The 20,658-nt window shown below is 45.3% G+C and overlaps 1 protein-coding gene across 6 annotated transcripts in view; it reads right to left on the bottom strand.

Moving 5' to 3' along the window:
* Window positions 1-20,658, bottom strand: part of CPS1 (carbamoyl-phosphate synthase 1) — a 117,013-nt gene that overhangs the window by 29,143 nt on the left and 67,212 nt on the right. For all 6 annotated transcript variants that reach the window (XM_064515337.1, XM_064515333.1, XM_064515338.1 and 3 more), the window contains 5 exons: window positions 17,510-17,628; window positions 7,557-7,698; window positions 5,630-5,695; window positions 4,994-5,057; window positions 1,371-1,552 (listed from right to left, as the gene is read on the bottom strand). In XM_064515337.1, coding sequence (XP_064371407.1) covers window positions 1,371-1,552; window positions 4,994-5,057; window positions 5,630-5,695; window positions 7,557-7,698; window positions 17,510-17,628 — 573 coding nt within the window. The remainder of the gene's footprint in view (window positions 1-1,370; window positions 1,553-4,993; window positions 5,058-5,629; window positions 5,696-7,556; window positions 7,699-17,509; window positions 17,629-20,658) is intronic.

Genomic DNA, 20,658 nt, shown 5'->3' with positions numbered 1-20,658 from the left:
TGCTCCCTCATCACCTCTCTCTACCTTGTCTTTGATCCTGCAGTAATTAGATGCTGTTTCATCAGTGTTATTTCTCTGACAGACCATCACACCAATTTCCTCCATGCCCTGAGTTCACAAGTTCAGTTTTGTTTAAGTAAACAAGAGTTCGATGTTATAGAGCTGAATCTAATGGAAAATCCTAACGCATCTGGAAAAAAAAAAATCAGCCTTTAAGACTCCTGTAAGCTGCTAGTCTTTCAGCCCGTCCTAAATCTATGATTTCCAGTAGGAGTCTGTTTTCATGAAAGTTTAAAGACAATGTAAAAAAAGATGAAAAAATAGTTAAATATGAAGGTGCAATCTGAAAATGGTCCCAAGACAGTATTTTGCAAGTGGTTTTCAAGAGCAAAGTTTAGAGAATGGGACCTGAGTTCTGAGTGGCTTTTTGCATGGTTCCAAATTTGGGAATGATCAAAATGTAGCCAAGTTATAAAACCATATTAGACACTTGCTCCCAGTCACAAGGGAGCTCATCTCAAAGTATCATGTACTGAAAGAAGAGCCAAGAAAAATCAAAAGCTTAAGATGACCTGGGTTCTGCAAAGTTGCTTCAGCAAGTTATATAGCGAACTCCCACCAAATTTCAAGGGAGATGAAATACCTGTAAGTATTTCTGAAAGTCTCAGGCAGCCACAGCATCCAAGATGAGTGCATCACCAGACAGAAATCAACATTTTCTATATTAGGACAAATTGTTTCCATCATAAATCCTCCCACCACCAAATCTGCCTGGGACTCCTCTCCATATCTTAAAGCTCTGAGCTCTTAAAACCCCCTGACGGACACATGCGATACCTGGATCAGGAACTGGAACATCTTACGGTTCGATGGCGATTCCAGTGGCCCATTCCCGGCCTGCCTGTTTGCATGCTGGACGACATGCAACACATCCCCACTGCGTTGTGAGGCACAAGACTGCGAGCTCTTAAGCGCAAGTTAGCATTATGTATGTAAGTTGTTCTACTTGTTTCGGGGGGGTACTTGCGCTTAAAGTCAAGGATATGCTCAAGTGCTGAAGCTCAGCACCGCAAGGGCAGAACAATTTGCGCGATAAATGACTGTGCAGCAAATTAAATCTGCTTGTAAATATTGCACAATATGGCATCTTGCAAAATAATTTAATATTTATTTGGCATTCATTATTGAGCAGCCTGCTAGGAACATCAACGATGTGTAAAATGCAACATCGGGATCCAAACCAAACAGCTTTAGCTAGCGAGCTCTCCCCCCGTGCCCCCAGATGCTTTGCCAAAGCAAGCTGGCGACATGAATTTTGAGACGTTTGGTCTGCTTCATGGCTTCTGGTTGCTACTACTGCTTTTCTTTACCTCGTGTTGGTAGATGTCCAAGATCCTTTCCAATGACAGCTCTTCAAAGTACAGTCTGTCACACTCATCAAAATCTGTGCTCACTGTCTCCGGGTTGCAATTCACCACGACTGTCTTGTTGCCAAGCTGACGCAGCGTGCGGATGCTGGAGACCGCACACCAATCAAACTCCACGCTGCTGCCTGCCAGGGGACAGAAAAGTGGGCAAAGATGGGAAGCATGGGGTGGGGCGGGGGGGGGGGGGAACACAAACAAATGTCCTTAGCTTTCAAGCTTAAAAAAAACCCAAAAAAAAAAAAACAAAACAAACAAACAAAAAAACGAAACAGCATTGGTTCCTGTCAGTTCAGAGTGAGAAATCTAATCGTCTTCCCATGGAAACTAAGCACCCACAAGTGTGAGCTCGCAAGCACAACACGTACGCCAGCCCAGTTGCGCGGGAACGACAGGCCTCTAACATGGCCGTCATCCCGCATGCGTAAACACTCCTGTCAGCTCTTGCTGCCCATCCAGCTCCTACTGACTGCTGACCAACACACTTTGTCCAAGACGAACCAAAGAGACAGAAACTTAGAGGCGACAGAATGAGTGCGCGTGATTAGGAGACGGCACTGTTCAGTCCAGGAAACACGGAGCACTTGCCTAGACGTGGTTTAAAAAAAGAAGAGAGAAGTGTTTTTCCTTTGCCAAAAGCAGAGTGTGGCTAACCAAACAACAGATAAGCTACAGGACAGCAGGTTTGACTTTCCCAAGCGCTGACTCTAGGTGAGGCAAATCGATAGAGGAATACTTTTAGAGCCACTTTGTGATCCTTTTACGGTGGTTTAAAGGCCACGGTGGCTCTGGCAGGACTCTGGGGCCGGCACATCCTACAGCCCTCAGCCCCGAGGAAGCACTGTGGCCACATCTCAAGGGAAGAGGCAAAGAGGGACCCACCCAGGACTCTGAAAGGTCCCTGGTCTAGAGAGCTGGGGAGTTAGGACTTGGGGGCACACTGCTGGCCCCAGAGAGCACTGTAATCCAGACCGCTAGGCTAACAGCTAGTGAGTGTCCTACGAATTTCTATGCTCAAACATCTAAGAGGGCTACTCTCAACAGAGCATGATGCATATTTAAACTTAAAGAACATCATTAAATGGTTATGCTTACAAAACCTTGGCCTCATGATGATGTATTCACCGTCATTACATGAGAGTTAACTACTGACATCAGCATTTTCATATATACTTGTGTCATAAGATAGGCTGAAAACTCAGACTGTGCTGAACTGCTGTCTCCACAACAGCTAGCAAGGAGCAGACGGCTGCCACAGGTCACTCGCTGACAGGCCCCTACGCCTGCAAACAGGAATCTCGTCGCATAACTAGGCCGCAGCTAAAACCCCACAGCAAAGAGGGAAATCATGTTTGAAACTGAACAGTTCCTGAACGGTCAACAAGAACGGTCGTTCTTTTTTTATTTTTATTTTTACTTTTTTTTATTTCACTGCCATTATTCAGGTATTCTTATATGTATATGTAACCTCAAATTTGGGACACGAAGGTCACCCAGAGTCCCCACCTGACTGCTTTGGATACTACCCAGGAAAACAGCCAAACACATGTAAGTGTATTCCAGCCACATCCAGTAATGGTTGCGCCCGAACAGCGGCAAAGGGGAAGACAGCAAACAATTAGTAATACCGGTAATGACTGTTGTAATATAACCAGACGCTGCTCCTGCAAAGATAATTACTACATCAATACATGCATGTTTTTGAACTCACTTTCAGGTTTTGATCCTCTCAGGACTGACTTTCAAAGGAACAAAACCCGGCCAGGGCGTCCCTCGCCCAGCACAGGGTACAGCCTCAGGGCAGGAGGGAAGAGCAAGCATCGCCCTGAATCTGTGACCAACAGAGGCTGCGCTCTGCAGTTCAGGCTCTCGAGGAGCCGGGGGTCACAGCGCTCTCTGAAGGTCAGGAGTCCTTAACTGTACCAGGTCATATCATGTCTCTACTTGTCATCTTAGTTATCAAGAAAGAACAGGAAAATAAATAAAACAGCTCAATTTGGGTAATTTTTTTTTCTATATACAAACTATAGCATGACCTATGAAACGACCTCACACTTCCTCCAAAAAAGTTTATTGTTGTGCAAAAACGCCAATATTATCAACATTTTCCTATAATATATTTTTCAAATATTTTTGAACTAAATTCCTAATTTTCAAGTTAAAACTTAGTTTTCACAAAGCAAAGAAGAAGCTTGGTTAAAAATGGTAACTTCACAATTTTTTTTTTTTAAAACTTCCATCCAAATCATTTACCTATTTCTGACCTGTCCCTGTTTTGTAAATGTAAATCCACAGAGAACACTAAGTAGATCCCATTGAATTAAGATTACAGTTCTGAAAGCATAGGCAAAATGCACACTGCATAATTGCTTTCCAAGGCTAACAAAAGAAAACAAAAAAAACCATCTTGGCTATTGCACCTGGAAAACATCTTGTAGATGGTAGTAACTAGCAACCATTTTCCTCTATTAGCAGGCTTTATTTAGTTACAATCTTCTCCGAAGACTGTCATGATCTAATCAAAATTACAGAACAGGCAAGACCAAGATCAGACCTATATGCTTAATCTACATTACCAGTAGTTTCAGGTGAACAGTGCAAAATATTTTCACCTGCATTCGATCAAATTATTAAAGATCATTGCCATCCTTTTCACGTCCAGTTTTTGCAACTGTCCTACACGGCACATTGACTAGCAGAAGCGTTCACAGAAAACAGCATAATCTTGGAGCGTTCCTCCTGATTTCCAGTACGAATATTGAGATGAGTGAAACAGAGTTCAAAAAGACACGTCCCACAATCAGCAACAGAAGTGTATCACGTGACTCGTCTGTCCGAGCAAAATGAATGAATGCAGTTTAAATTTCAGCTATCAAAAACTATTACCACTGCTTGTGAGATGCAGAGCAAAAAATATTTCTGAATTACAGGTTTTTTTCTTCTTAATAATTGCAAGCTATTTGGAAAGGATTCATGAAAAGAAAAAGTCACCATGCGAAGAATTCAGCACAATCTGTCTACCCAGTCCTCATAACCATGAGAAAACTCTTACACTGCATAATCGTTACAGTGGGCTGAAATAACAGCACATGGAGAATTGTTTATACAAAAGTAGCTGAAGATATCCAAATATTATCATAAACATGTATGCTTACAGCAATAAAACAGATAGCATGTAACAACATACTCATGAGCTGGCAGTAAACACATTTGATTGAAGATAGCTGCAGCAGCAACAAACTTCCATAATAATGTACCAGATTCTAAAGGCCTTAACACTTGCAAAAAGTAAGATTAAAAAAAGAAAAACCCTCTGCGGAAATCACAACTAGGTGATGTGCTTTCCAGTTTCAAGTGAAAAGTAATAAAGAGTCTCCTATTTTTCCAGGGCGTGAAATGAAGTCCCCAAGCAAGTGTAAAAGACAAACCTTGTGCTAGGAATTGATGTCCTATGCACTGTGCTCCAGAGGATTTTGGCACCATATGTAAAGAGGAACAAATGAACCACAAGAATATCCAAGAAGGCTCGAGGGTGCAAGGAGGACAGAGGAGTTGTAAGAAAGATTTACCTATGTGATATGGTCCACAGCCCAACACCATCACTCCACAGTCATCAAATTTTACATCATGTTCCTGAGAAGGGAGGGAGAGAAGTCATTAGGATCTGCACTCAGCAGCACCTAACTCCATGCTTCCGAGAACAAACAATTTCTGGTGTTCAGCCACATCCAACAGTCCGATCCTTCAGGGCTCAAGTCTGATCTCATTTACTGCTGTGTAAATCAGGTGCAACTCCACTGGAATTAATGGTGCTGTACCTAAATGAGAAGAGACACAGCACCACTTATTTGACTTTCTTACCTGCTCAAACAGCCTGAGGAGCTGTGCATTTCCTAAAAAATGAATGCTAGGAAGGGATGATGCATGAGTCACAGAGGGCTGTGTCCCCAGCACCTGATCCATACACAGTGGATGTAAATGCAGTTGATATAGCACAGATCACAACAACATACAGCCCGTTAACACTAAATGCACTGGACCAGTACTGGGCAAGTGAAAGTCCCAGGCCTGCTGAAAGGGGTTTACACATAACACTGCAAAATAACCACTACAGAGACATCTGCAAGGTCTCCAGAAATAATGTGACATAGGGGGAAGAAATCAAAACAGACAGCAATGAGACTGGTGTTTTCAAATGCACCTACCTGCCCATTGTACGTGATGTAGAGGTAATTAGTTACCGCAGCGTATTCTGCTGCCAGCGTGTCAATCTGTAAGAAGGAAGGAGAGAAGGGATTGTGACCTGGCACAAGTGACAAGATTTTTCTTACATACAGTTTGTTCTTTCCACCCTCATCCCCTCCCTTTCTGTATTATGTTTTCCCATCATGTCTTTCCTCAACAGAGGAGATGATCTGAACTGTGATATGCTGGCAAAGCAGCAAAAGGACAGTCTCTTTCATTGCCTGGCCTTTCCCCCAGGCCTTCCAGTTCAGTCAGCAGAAGGCTTTACCTTCTCTTCACAAGCTGCAGTTTCAGCTCCACACCCATTTGATAAAACACCTCCACAGCTCACGATCTTTTTCCCTCCACCCCTTCTTCCCTCTGCCCTCCTCATTCTCTAGTTACTTTGACAGCATGAATTGCACAGATCTCCATTCCTCCAGGCCTCCTGCATTTCTTAGCTGCACCATCTGGGTTCTTCATGCTGTACTCTTGACCCCATCTTAATCCCTCACTGAATACAAACGCATAGACTATTATCACTTAGTGATTGTCTTGAGTAGTAGCAGTGAAAGTACTCTGTATTTATGTTATAATAAATCTCTTGCTTTGATAATTAAATGGCACACAAAACAAGAGTGGCTTTCAGCCACGCCTCACATGTACTTTTCAGGAACTTTTCTTAAGTAATTAGTCACCAGAGAGCCCAGAAGAATAGTTTCCCTACCAGGCTGTTCATAAACCATGTGTGTCAACTACTTATTACACGTTATGGTAACTAGTTCATCTAGGTCACTAGCTAAAGTTCCCTGAACGAAGAGCTGAAACATTTCTACGCAGAATACCAAACGGGCAACAATATTAAAGCAGTCCTGCCATGACCTTTTACATCCTACAATTTAAGGATCTTTCCACTCTCCAAGCATTTTCACAAATCCCCACCGGTTGTCCAAATCCTTGTGAGTAATGAAGAGTGTGACCTTATGTCGTTAGCACTATGTAAGTCTCTGTTGCTCATTACTGTTGCTATTACTGCGACTTGTACCTCATGGCTCAAAAAGAAACATATGCTTTGGTGCCACAAATGCAAGCATAAGTAGAATGACCTTATTAAAGAAACCTCGGCACACAAATCAATTCAGCACTGCAGTGCCATATGCAGTTGAAAAAACATAGTGCAAAACCAGCCACATTTCTATAGGCCAGGCGAGGACACAGAAGGAAAACAGAAGCTGTGGAACAGCAGGACATCTGGATCTCCTGAGGATTCAGATGGGGTCTTTCAGAAACACTCAATAGTTTGGAGTGTTTTTTCCCCCTCTTTAAAGGCAAAAAACTGCTGGTGACACTTTAATACCAACATCCCTTAAACTGCTGCAACAGAACACCTAGCAAAGCACTTGTGACGCTGTCTTGAATACGAGATGAGCTCATTATGCTCGGTGCTATCACAATGAATAGCAAATGAACCCATAACAATAGGACATTTCCAATAAAGTACTACCCTGTAAAAAGTTACTACCAGGAGAAAAGACACACTATGCTTTTTATGGTCACAACATGGTGGGCCAGCATCAGTCTTCGCAGCCTCTTTCTGAAGCCAGATAGCTGTTTCCATCTCAGCCACACACAAAGGGAGCTAGACTATTTCAAGTCTCTCTTCAGGGATGTTCAGTCTACAGGTTCATGTCATTGCCCTGAGGACTGCAGTGAAGAATTAACAGCTAGATGGATGAAATACTGCTTCCTCTAAAGTCAACATCAAAATTCCTCTTGATGTTAACACAGCCAGGGTTTCTGCTTCATTTACCTCTACTTTTTCTAACAGCATGGAGATGTCCTCTTTCTTGCACCCTTAGAAGCCCCCACGCCATCATCATCAGCACACAGTAATGTTTCTCACAGTACCTGCTTCACCCAGGGCACTATATTCTTCCTCCGTCTCAGCTGACGGCTCTGGACTTCAGTCAGCCCCAGGCACTTCCCAATCTGCCTGTCCGAGAAGCCGATCTGTTTGGCTCTCCTCAGTGTCTCTTCTGGAACAGCTTCGCTGGGTTTAAATACAGAAAACTCTACGTAAGGCTTTATAGTACAAGTCTGAAGACACGTGAGTGCTTGTGTCTCCCATGCTGCATTGAGGGGCTGCTGCAGTAGGAACATGGGCGTAAAGGGAAGACAACGGCCCAGCTAAGCCATCCTCATCCAACACAAAAGGGACCTCTGACGTATGTCCCGTACAAACACCTATCAGGTAAAGCCTATAGGCACACTTCTGCCGCTGGGATGTGCAACGTTGTTTTTCATCACATTTGTGAGACACCAAAGAGTGACTCATGATGGGGCTCACCATTTCCCAGGCAGCATTTTCCACCAGGCTAGTAGAAGCTCATCATACCCACAGCATCCATATGCTCATTTACCAGCACGGCCTCCCCAGGAGACTCGGGGCAGTTACTCTCTTGGATTCAGTGTCCCCACATCCACACGCTTGGAATTCAACTGAATATCTCCCTTGCTTTTCTCCTCCCATTCTAAATTTTAAAATACGGGCCTTGCCAGACTGGGCTGGATCCACAGCGCAGGTACTTGGACCTCCTGCCTCTCACAGCAGCCACATGCTCCCCGCAGAGGTGTGAAAATCCCAGTGTTTTGGGGTGACTTGTTCAGGGGTTTAATTGCCCCCTGATCCTATCGAGCTGGGAGCTACTTGCCTCAAAGCACTACCATCTGTCTCAAACAAACTCTGCTTTCTGTCACTAGGGATGTTCTATCTATCTCCAGAAATGGCCAGTCTTTTGAAAAAGTATTTGGCTTCAGGACAGACGTAGTGGAAGTGACCTCCAGAGGCGCATGTGCACAGCTAGCCATTTCCTTCTGTTCGCCTCAAGTACACTTTTTTCACATCATTTGTGCTGCTTCTTGCATTATAAAAAAGGGAGAGAGAGAGAGAGAGAGAGAGAGGTAGACAGGGCAGACCCAGGGCACACCTTTTGTCATCTCATATTTATTTGCAAGCAGGGCCTCTTAGCACTTCCACATGGTCTAGTTTCCCTTCTGTTTTTGCTTTTTAGGAGTCCTAGTTTTTGCTGTTTGTTTGAAGTCTGTTTTCCTCAGCTCTCGGCAGCTCAATGGTTTCTTGCCCGTTTTGCTTGTGAATTTTTCATCTTCTCCATCCCCATTTTATTTCCTCCATCACACACTTTTCTCTCTCCCATACTAACTTCGTTTCATTTTGTTTTGACTCCACATATAGCCCTGATAGTTTCTGCCTATCTGTTTCTAAGCTACCTTTTCTAAGCTTAGCTTTTGCAAAAACATAAAAAAGCCTATGTATTTTTATCAGCACTTCTGCTTTTCATCTTCATTGCCAAGAGCACCGTTGCCTGCCCAATAAATCAATATTTCATGAGCAAGCAAGCTCTGAATCAGGAGAAGGGAAATGATTAACAAACAAGCTATTTTCCTAAATCAGAGCTTTTGAATTATGTCCTTTGCTTGATGGTATTTTTAAATAAATAGCATTATGTTATTTGAGCGGGAGGAGAGGGGTAAGGCTGCTTTATTGGAACGTGTCAGGAAGCTGAAGCATGAAAGAGTCATTGGATTGGATTTTCCACTCTGGCTTGGGTACGGAGCAGCTCCACTGCCCTCCCTGAAGCCAGGCTGGTGTCAGGTAGGTGAGAGCCACAGGAACAGCAAAGCAGCTCTCCTGAGGGCAGAACTGGGGACCAGAAACTCCTGGATCCAAATCCCCAGGTACGTGGGTTTCCCTCCATGACACAATCCATCACATTTTCCCTCTAATGCCACGTCTCTGCCCTGCAACATGAGAATATGACGCTCTACCTGCCTACAAGAGAGGAGCAGACAGCTTGTGAACATCTGCAAAGAGGAAACGCTCATCGAAACCACGACGCTCTGAGCTGTGTCCCATCGGCCAGTAACGGGGTAACCAAACCAGCCTGTTCCTGCCCTCGGGGCACTCCAGGCGGGAGTACCGCTCACAGCCTGGATGTCCTACACAGCCCCTTGCCACCTCATTTTTATTACTCCGACAGATCCTGCTCTTTGCTAGTGCCACAAGGGAACAGTCCTGCCTGATCCAGCTACTTTGAGCTTCCACGTTTTGGATGTGGTTCTAGGTGCAGAAAGACTTCCCAAAATAAGACCTGCTTTGCAGCATCCCAGTAGTTACATTAAAGCCTGCGGTTTCCATGCACTAACTCTTCCACTGCAAAACTCCTCTGCTTCTCCAGAGAGCCCTTCCGACTGGCTGACTTCAGCTCCAGGGCAGGACTTCCTGCGTGAACTGTGAAGGCCAGAACCAAAGGCAGGTGTGAGTGTTTTACAGGAGGAAACAGAGCAAGCAACCTGCAGATTTTCTTGCAAAGCGGATGCTAGCCATCGCCGGCAATTAGAAAGGACACAGCCACATTACATCCCTCTCCCGGATTCCGCGCTGCTGAAGTACAAGTGAGCAGACCTGACGACCCCAAGAAAATGAGTCTGTTCCAGCGCGTTTTCGCTCCCTCTCTTGCCCTCGCTCCTGTCTCAGAAACACACATAGCTAGCTGCCATTTGATTACCGACAGAGAAAGAACATTGCCTTCATTTGTGTCTTGCTTCAATTCCATTTTTTGTATCCCATTATAATAATATTATTCATTACCATTTCCAGCCCCCCACCCGCACCCCCCAGCAGGGTGGGTGGACAAGAACCAGTGATAATTTTATGACACAATTCATTTGCCTTGGGCTAGCAGCTTAGATCGGGTCAGGACTGACAACCCAGCTCTGTGGACGTAAGGACAAGTTTTGCCATTTGATATCATCATAGAAAACCAAGGCAAGTCAAACACTCACCAGTGCTGTCTGCCAAGCCTGAGCTCAGGATCTGCCACAAGATGAGAAGCAAAGCAGCCCCGGAGGCAGCACCCAGGGATTTGGGGGCACAGTCAGAGGAAGGGCACACAGTGTAAACCAGCGCAATTGCTCCTGTTGTCTTCAGAGCAACCGGATCAGAGAGCTGCAAATCCAAACTCGCAGCTGCTTCCCTAGGTGCACCGGACAGACATCTTTACAACTGGCTAATTTCCACTTTACTAATAATGATAATTTTTAGCATATACCTTCCAACTACCACCTTAAGAATATAAAGAAACATGCAAAGAGTGTTGGTAGGGCAAAACCCATATAAAAGAGAGTGAAACCGAGACATGCTGAGGTTAAAAGGTGATGGTTTTTAAGACAGAGCATTAAACAATTCTGGTCCCACTGCCTTTGCCCAAAGTTGGCCCTTTAGATTTGCTATACACACTAAAGCCAGCAAGAGCAGAATCACGTTGATCTCTGAAAGTTTGAGTGCAAATGACCCTTCCAAGACCTCTCCAGCAATTAAGCACTAAAAATAGAAGAAAACCCACTCAATTTGGGCTATTCCCAAACACATGACCCAGTCCTACATCACTGCCTTCCCACTTTCCCTGGGGCATCACTTACTCTTCGTAGACCGAGCAAAAAAATCTTCCAAAGACTGAACCAACGGGTTTGTAATCAATTCAGAAACAAAGCAGGATTAAGTGGCCGTGATTCCAGACTCCTCTAAAGCACCGTTTTCCAACAATCACCTTTGCAAAACGACAGTCAAAAGCTTTAGAGCTTCAAAACCAGACAATCAGACTTCTTCCACACTGCCATAAGCATTTAATGGCTGTTCGTTTCCCCAGACAGCTAGGCTCCCTGCACGTTTTGCAGCTGATAAACAACACAAGCCTCTCCCAAACCTTGCCTGTGCTGCCTTTGAGGCTTCCAGTGTCAATTTGTTGTTGCTTTTTGCTTAAAAATTCTACCCTGTCATCTTTGGAACTCCATCCATTCACGCTGCTTCTTCAATAACACATGGTAAAAGGAAACGGAATAAATTCCCCTTAATGAGGAAATTTTCACCTGGCACAGAAGACCTGGGGAAATCTGTTAAGTGACTGGAAGAACGCTGGCAGCATTGCAATTATCAGGAGAGCCTGCTCAGCTCACAACAGCCCCCTCTTCCACTCGACTTTCATCTGATCCACCAGTTCAGGAGTAATACTAAATAAACGTGCCAGCAGAAAACCCCAGCTCTGTACGCAAAGAAGCACTCTTTTTCTTGGCTCCCAAATCAGGCCCTGCTTCACATCAGGTATGTTGTCAAGTCTATACCCACCCTGCGTATTACTTAGGCACACCTAAATAGGCTTTAATCACGTGGATCAGAAGTATTTGGTGAATTGGGCCAAAAAGCCTGAGCTGGGAGCATTCAGGACACATCTGTTACACTGCGTAACATTCATCCAGTAAGCAGGACATCTCAGAGGTATCTCAGCAACTATTCACATGGCCTGGAAATACAGGCGGGCTTTGGAAAGGTGAACCATCACCACCTCAGTCCCCCATCATGGACCCTGAACTCAGCTCCTCTGGAACATGGAAGGGGTGGCTTTAAGCCCAAATTGAAGTTTGACCATTGCCAGCAAAGCGGACAGAAGCAAGCAGTGCTGGAGCCAAAAAATCCTAATGTCTCCTGAGCGCTCTCCCCTTCTCAGGAGAGTCACAGCCCTGGAGCATTTCACAAGCCTGCTGGCTTTTAGGCTGGATTATGCGCAAAGGCGTAGTCTGCCTCTTTTCCTCACCAACCCTCCCTACTTCAAGGCTCCTAGTGGCTTCCTTGATTGCTCCTGACGTTTCACAAGATTTTGAGCATGCTACAATTAAAATAATGAGATCGGTGTATAAATTCTCTCCCTGCATCTCTTCTCAAGGAGGCAGATTGTTATCCTTTTTCCCCTCCTGAGAAACTCATGAGATGACTGACAAAAAGCGGTCTAAGGAGCATTTAGGGAAGCAGGAGCTGTAAACCAGCACATCTTGCTCGCTGAACAACCATCGCTCTAGTGCTCTGCATCTTTAACAGTCAGGTCCGTGGGCCAGTAAATTTCATTGTGGACGTCTTAAGTAACATGAACCTCACATTACTTCCTAAAACCTAAACGACTCACACTGAGAGTTAAGTGATGTGCTGAAGCAGCAGCTCAAGCCAAACCATAGCCAGGCAACGGGTCACAGATGCTATTTTTTACCCTGACAAAGGATCGTTTGAGGTCCCTGCAGGAACACCACGGTATGGACACCCAGCACGTAGCGTTCTGGAAGCAGAGACTCCCCAGCAGCTGTTAGGGGCACACCTGTATACCAGGTGCATCGAGGAAAAAAAAAACGCAGAGTGACGTTTACAAACGTACAGACACTTCAAAGGAAAATACAGCCGTGAAATTACCACCAGTGCCTCTCTAAGACAAAGTATCTTAAGGCAGATCCCCGCAAAGCACAAACAACACCTCTGCTATATAACTGCTTATATTATATTCTCCTCTCATGTACTGAATTCCTAATTTGTTTCCGAGTCTTCCTTGCCCTCCAGTGCACTCAGAAGACACATGTAATCTTCCCAGATTGTGAGAAGTGAATACAACAAATATGTCAGCAACAGCTCCTCAAACAGTATAAATCAGTGCAGCCTTATTTAGCGTCGCTGGAGCTACTCTGCTTTATATCCACAGAAGATCTGACCTATGCTTTCTGACCTGCCCCAAAAGCATGTAAGTCAGCAGAAAACCTGCTTTTGAGAAGAGTAGGTATGCAACACCCACCTTGGAGAAACATAGTTTATTGATGGCCTGTCTGATCTTTCCTCCCTGCGTTGTTTCCCAGGTCACCGGCTGGAGCCAGGCTTTAATTCCAGCACCTGCATTTTGGTGGCTACTCCACTACAGTAATGTTTTGAAACCGAGTCATGCTTCCTGCAAGCTGCTTTTAAAGCACACCTTTCACAGACCCAAGGACATTAGCTTAGAAAAGGAATTCACAAATGAACAACAACATCCACAGGCCACTGAGCAGAGCACTTAGCTACAAATGCTGGGCTGAAGGGGGTCCGCACCCTCCGCCCCACCCAGCTTTCCCCACTGTTAAACTGTGTCTCCTTAGAAGCCGCAAGATCAACATTCAGGGCTGCACCTACCTCTTTTCCGCAAACCACAGGTCATGAGGTGGTTCAGGGATACATCCTCCTCTCAAACAAAGCCCTTAAGTATAACATTATCAAACTGAGACTACTGCCCTCACCCCCTGCTGCTAATGAACTGGTTAATTTTATCTGGAATCCACCCAAGGGAAGATCTGCTGGTTTCATTATGGGTAATTTGAGCTTTAAGGAGACAGAGTTCAGTTCCTTGCTCTGCCAGACTGCCCTTGAGACTTTGGGCAAGTCTCACCATCTCTGTGTTCAGCTCCTCAACCGTGAAGTAGGGGGTTAACCTGATCCCCTTTTCTCACTTCCATTCATCCTTACAGCTTTCTACCAGTGCTGAAATGCTCCTCTTGGGGCAATATGCTCACTGTTCTGCATATTGCGAGGTGGCCCAGTCTTCTCCGAAATAAGAGTTGCTCAGATTCACCCCAGCAGAGAACTTGACCTCATTACCCTTCCTTCTCTCCCATCCCTATGAGCTCCCAACTACTGCCAAATGCAACCAATTCCAGGTTCAATTGCTGCAAAGACACCCAAGCGACTTAGTTACTGATTTTCAATAGGGCTTCTGTCCTCTTGTCATTTGGGCATAAGTGGCTATTTTACCATAGCTGCCTACCTTCGCACCTACAAATACTATTATTTGTCATATGCTCTTTCTGCGTACAGCCACAGTTCTCAGGGAGCACAGCAGAGGCTTTATCTTGCACCCCAGCCACCCAAGCGTCTTGAGAGTGTCTTGATGCACCAGCTGTTATTTCCAAATCTGGGCTTCAGTTGCGGTCTTGGGGATTAAAATGCTATTGGACCCTATGGTTTGGCTCCATAACCCTGGCCTTCAAGTCACACCTCCCTCCTATCTCAGCCAGCTGGACATGGTCTGTCTGAATTCCCATCTCCTTCATGAGCTGTCAGTGCGATGAAGTGGGGGGGGGTCACTCCAGGGCCCCTTCCCTCAATTTTCTCTCATGGGACAGGTGAGGCCAAACCTAGGGGAAGAACTTCCCAAGGGGAAAAAAAAAAAAAAAACCACAACACTGAAGCATCCACTAAAAAGAAAATATGTTGAGAGGCTGTAGGTCACAGAAGAAAGGGCAGAGGCACACACTTGACGTTGCATGTGACATTATTGGATACTCTTGCAAGTATCCTTGAAATGGTTCCCCCCCTCTTCATCTCAGGCCATTTGCTCTCCTGCAGACAAATCATACCACCTGAAAGAACTCCTGCCCCATCTTAGAAGGCCCAGAAGTACATTCAAATTGAAACATTGCTGCAGCATGACAACTCTACAGTCTCACAAGCATCAGGTCCAAGTTTCCTTGGAAAGAAGTTCTTTGGGACAAATGCAAATGGTGCAGAGGGTGCGTCTCCCACTCTCTACTGTTTATGCAAGTGGTTGGTCCTGCCCACACACCAATGGGAAGGGACAAGTATTTATAGGTTATAAAGGTTTCTCCCCATAACTTTATCCTGTGCAACCTTTCACAGGTGGAAACAGCTCCTCCGCGTAAATCTGAGGCCTCGTGCTCAACCGAGTCTCTCCAGGCAGGTCTGGCAAGGCAGCCGGTGGTGTGGGAAGGCTCACAAAGGTCTCCCTGTGCCTCTGAGCCCTCCCTCTCCCCATCTGCCTGTTGCAGCCACTTGTTCTGTCTCTGAACTGCCTCACAGCAGAGACCATCACCTTGCTACCAGGTTGTGCAGCAGATCCACAGGGCCCAAATCAAGAACTTTTGGCAGAGCTGCAACTCAACTGCATCCCAAACCTTGCTGCAGAGATCCCCAGATCCCACCAGGAGACAAAAAGAAAGGGATAGGTTTGACCTATTTGAAAGTGAGCTTACAGCCAACAGCAGTGCCTGGTAACAGGGCAAATGCTTCTGGTTACAGTGACTATATTTCAACAACAACAAAAAGATTTAATGCAATGACTGTGTCACAGCCCATTCTTTTCAATTGGAAATAATCCCGCAGCACAGGTAAAACTCGTGCCAGGCATACTGGGGACTGGAAACAGCTGGCTGCAGGAAGGGCACACATGTGCCAAGTCTCATTTGCATCACTCAATTAGCTTCCCCTTGGGTACTGTGGAGACGTGTTTCCTGATGTGGCTCACTGGACTAGTCTCTTAGTTCAGGTCAGAAGTGTTTTCCCCCGGCTCTTTGTCCTTGTGCCAACACGCCTTCAACATAATGCATCCGGACAGTCCGTCCCCTCCTTCCAGAGCGGGTTACACTCCCACCTTCCCAGGCTGAGAGCTAAAACAGTCTCCTTGGGAAGGTCCGAGTAAGGATACCGCAATAGAAATCTGCACTGATCAGTGAATGGGGCTAGGTTAATTTACATCACCAGCAATTTTAGTTGAATTGCATGAATCCACCTACATCTCCTGTGTATTGCATCCCTCGTATGATATGAACGCAAGGTTGGACACTGCAGAGGGGCTTCCTGTAGCAGGCAGGCTATATCGTCTGTTACTTACTCTTTATAAGGATGAAAAACAGTGTGGAATAGGACTAGTTACTGGTCACATTGCTAGCAGTATCACTGCTTGCTACCTGTAGTGGAGAAGGGGCAAGTAACCTCAGTGATATAAGACAGTTCAGCACAATTAGCCTCAGTGGACTGAAGCTAGATTTATAGCAATTGAGGATATGACCAACCTCTGAGGTCTCAGGTGTATCATTCCAGAATGTGCCATCCAACAGTGAGGAAATCAAACTGATTCTGGGTATTATTTTTTCATCCTCAGGAGCTACAGGTATATATTTAAGGCACCCAAGAGGGCAAAAATTTGTGCAGCCAAACAGATTTCTGTAAATAACCAAGCTATTCCTCCTCTTCAACATCTCCCCCTACATTTATTTTTGTTCAGCTCCCAACCCAGCTTGTTCCAGGGGGCAAGGGAGACTAAGAACTGCTCAATTAAAACTGTGCAGCTGGTCAAAGAAACAGAAATCACAGCAGACAAACTAACTAGCACCTTCCTGACAGCCTGGGTACTGTGCATTTCCAGTGCCATCATGTGGTAAAACGCAGTTAACACAATGGGTACCCAAAGCAGAAAAGTAAGCCAACAAGCAGCCAATAACTCAGCAAGGAGGTTCTCCCAACCTCGTAAACTATGAAGGGAAAGCTCAAGTCAGCAAGAGGCTGGAACTGAAATACAGCCGAGCACTTTAATTTACTGCTATCTTTTCTGCTTAGTTTTATATGGTCATTTTTCTTAAAGAAAGCAGAAGATTTATATTCAAATATGTCTGGAATTATAGGTGTTTGAAAGTGAAGTACAAAAGCAACACACGCTGCATTATCACAGTAAGGCAGAAAAGCTTAAAAATCAATCAGCCAGGCCAAAAAATGCACTATATTTGACCCTCAGGTGTAATAAGTCAGGACAGGTCTTGTGCTTGAAGGCTACCTCTGTCCTAGGTACGTGAATGCAGCCTGCTGTTACCAGTTGCAGGGCATCCATGTTCCTAATCCTAGCCACGAAGATAGAGCAAAATTTTGCTAAATAAACTGGCATTTCCATAATCTCTCTGAGCAACCAAGATGCTTAAACAGCCAAAGAAGTGCTTTTCCCAAGAATAGTGTCCTCAGACATTTCCTCTGTCTGGGAATGGACCAGGGTTGAAGACAACAATGCATACACTGAGCACTGAGGTAAACTCTGCAGCACTTGCCACATCTCTGCTCAGGGTCTACCACAGCTTTCCCAGCAGAAGATTCCTGGAGAACCGCTGTGTCCTAAGACAAAGCTGGGTTTTTTTGTTGTTTTTTTTTTTCCCCTTACCTGTTTGCTTCCTTCAAGATCTTCTCCATGTTCACAATACCACGCATCTTGTAGAGGAACCACTTGTCAATGGCTGTGAGTTTGTGAATGTCATCCACAGATACTTCATTATCCAAGGCCTGCCAAAAGGAGGACAACACCAACCAGATCCTTTAATACACGCTTCAGAAATACAAAGCTAGTTGCAAACAGGTAGCCATAATCGTATAATATAAAGACATAAGAACAAGCATAGGCCATACGGCAAAAACCAAAGGTTCATCTACCCCAGGATCGTGTCTCCCACAGAGACCAAAACTGTGTACCTCCAGCAGAACGTAATGAGAGACCAGTCCATTCCCAGCTGACTCCTGCACATGCTTAATGAAAGCTGGATTCTGCTTGAGTGAGACACAGAATTTGCTTTTCACAGAGCCACCAGCCAAACTTCGACTGATGTCAGCAAGGCCTGGTGGTAGGCGACTATCTGCCATAATCTGCCGTAGAGACAGGCATACTCAGCCTGCTGTGTGAACTCCTCCATCTGCATCCATTATTGCTAAGTTTCCCTAAATCTCAGTCATAATGTCAACCTCCTAGTTGTAAAGGTTAAACAGAAGGGTCCAGATTCTCTACTCTGGACAAACTCATTGCTTTGGAGCAGAAATCTTGACTTACCCTTTAAAACAAGGCTGAATCAAAACATGTGGCCTTAAAATATCTCTGAAGGGAGAGTCCAGTCCCAGGCAACACTTTGCAGCTACAGCATAACTCTAGCTTCTCTCCCTGTATCTCAAGTTAATGTCAACACCATTCAAATCCCCCTGTATCATCTTACTGAGGCTGTGGGGTTTTTTTGTTTTTGTTTTTTTTTTTTAATTTTTATCAGAACTATTTGCAGTCATGGGGTAAAAAGGAAATCCATAGAGCTATTCATCAAAAGACAACATTGTACAGAACATTAAAGCATTAAAAAAAAATCCCAGAGAGTGCCCCAACATGATGCAGTTGTATCTTCTATCACAACACTGAAATTAAACAGTTCTCACCGTCGGTTGTATTGTTACAACTCTCCTGATAAAACAACCACAATCAACCGTAACGATAATACCAGCATGGTATCTTTGCTGAGCTGAAGTAATCAGGCTCATTAATTTGTTACTAGGCTTAATTTTGTTCTTGCAGGGGCAACCTCCCTGGAACAAAGCCAGCATAATGCCACTGCCGAAAGCCAGGGCTAATCCAGGAACAAGCTTGGCCTACTGCACACTGACGTTATACCTCCGAGTTATCAGGCTGTGGACACAACGTTGTATTGTCACCACGTGCTTCGGCCCTGCGATATGGAGACTTTATGCCAGCTGAGAGAAATACATAGGTCACTTCAGTGCTGTGCTCCCGGAAGGCACCAGCCGCATAAAGGATGTGCAGCAGCTCTCTCATCAGGTATTGCAAACACTGACAGCACCTCAAAGCAATTTCTACCTCTTCCAAAGGATTTCCAGGCAGCTTGCCGGGGCCTCCCTCCCACAACGAGTCTCTTGCCCAGAGAGATACTAAGCTGCTGACCAAAAATACTGCCTCCTCACAAAGAGCAGAAACAGCAGTGAAAGTCTCTGCTGCACATTTTGTTCCTTTAGTGGGAACCAGTCATTTACAGGCTGCACCTTGGGCTAGGACCCCACAGGCCTACAAGCCTTCCAGACACAGGCAACATGAAGTTCAGGACCGTCACAGCACTCCCATGAGTAGTGGCACTAAAAAGGCTTTTTTTTTTCTTTTTTTTTTTTTTAAATAGATTTGCATCTGCACTGTGAATTTCAAACGAAGCTTTCCTTACCACTGGATACAATACTGGTATAGGGTAACTCGTAAGAGGGCTCTCCCATCTCAGTCCTTTAGTGCTCGGAGGGTGAGGTCACATACAACATTAGTGGGGACACGAGCAGCTCCTTCTGCTGGCCATCCATCTTCACAAAATATGTACAAGCTTACACATCTTTAAGATATCCAACCATCAGTCTCTCTCACACACACAGAGGTAGCATGGCCACACACACATAGTCTACTTAGGACACTTTGTTTGAAAGTCCTAGGGAATTTCATGGAAACTGGAGAAGACAAATGCCTACCCCTCCCTTCATCAGAGGTGGGGAAGAGAATCTAAATTATCTTCATCCCCTGTGGCAGAAATCTGGAGCCTGGAAGAGAAGAATGCACTTGCAGACAGCTGCTGCTCCCAAACTACCACAGCTACCAGTGTAAGTCAGGCTTCTGCGCAGAAAATCCCTGTAGGCTTTGATCAGGGGCCCAGGAGATCACCCTGAGACTGCTTTTCCTCATTCAAGCCTACATGACAGTCTATAGTCTAAAAAAAGAGCAAGGAAGAAGGGAAGACGGGAGGGGTGAGCACACAAGAAGACAAAACCTTTTAGCAGGGCAGCATGGCTTCAGAGCCCTGCTCACCTGCATGCGACCGTCCACCTGTTAAGACGCTTTGGCCCATGCTGCCAGGCCAGGGGTTTGCAGGACTGCCTCCACACCGCGTGTCGGGTGCCGGCCTGGTCTCCAGGCTGAGCAGTGCTGTCTCTAGGGCCAGCACCCTGTTCTCTTCTGCCCCTGCTCCTTACTAAAGGAAATATTTAGCTGATTGCAGATGGGAGCTCAACAGCAAACTAACATGTCTGCAATGTGGACAACAAGGAAACCAAGGCCTTGGTGTGAAGCAGAGAGTGGATCAAGTCCACAGCATAAGTCTACTGAGGCCGGATGTATACAATCCCTCAAAGGACCCAGAAGAGACATGACATAACCAGAACAGCCCTGTTCATTAGACAAACATATCTTCTGGTGGCACTTGGGTCACTCTTCGTCAAGGAACTAGTCTTATTTATTCCAGCCTCTCTCCTACTGCCTTCTTTTACATGCAACAGGGAGTCCCATTACAACAGCAATAGCTCTGAAAGGGAACCAAACTCTCTTTTCAACTGAACCATTACTGTTTTCACCATCCAACAGAAAAAGGAGAGAGAGAAAAAGTAAAAAGCCTTGAGAGCTGGGTAATGGGGGTTGGGGTGGCGGTGGGGAATAAGACATGCAATGAAGCGTCATCTTGTTTTAAACAAAGCTCAGGGCTAATGGGGGACTAGCTGTTGGTTTTTAAATGTCAG

This window comes from Dromaius novaehollandiae, chromosome 7 (assembly GCF_036370855.1).
Source record: "Dromaius novaehollandiae isolate bDroNov1 chromosome 7, bDroNov1.hap1, whole genome shotgun sequence".
NCBI lineage: Eukaryota > Metazoa > Chordata > Aves > Casuariiformes > Dromaiidae > Dromaius > Dromaius novaehollandiae.
The sequence above is the reverse complement of the archived record's forward strand: the minus strand, read 5'-3'. Positions and strand labels throughout refer to the sequence as shown.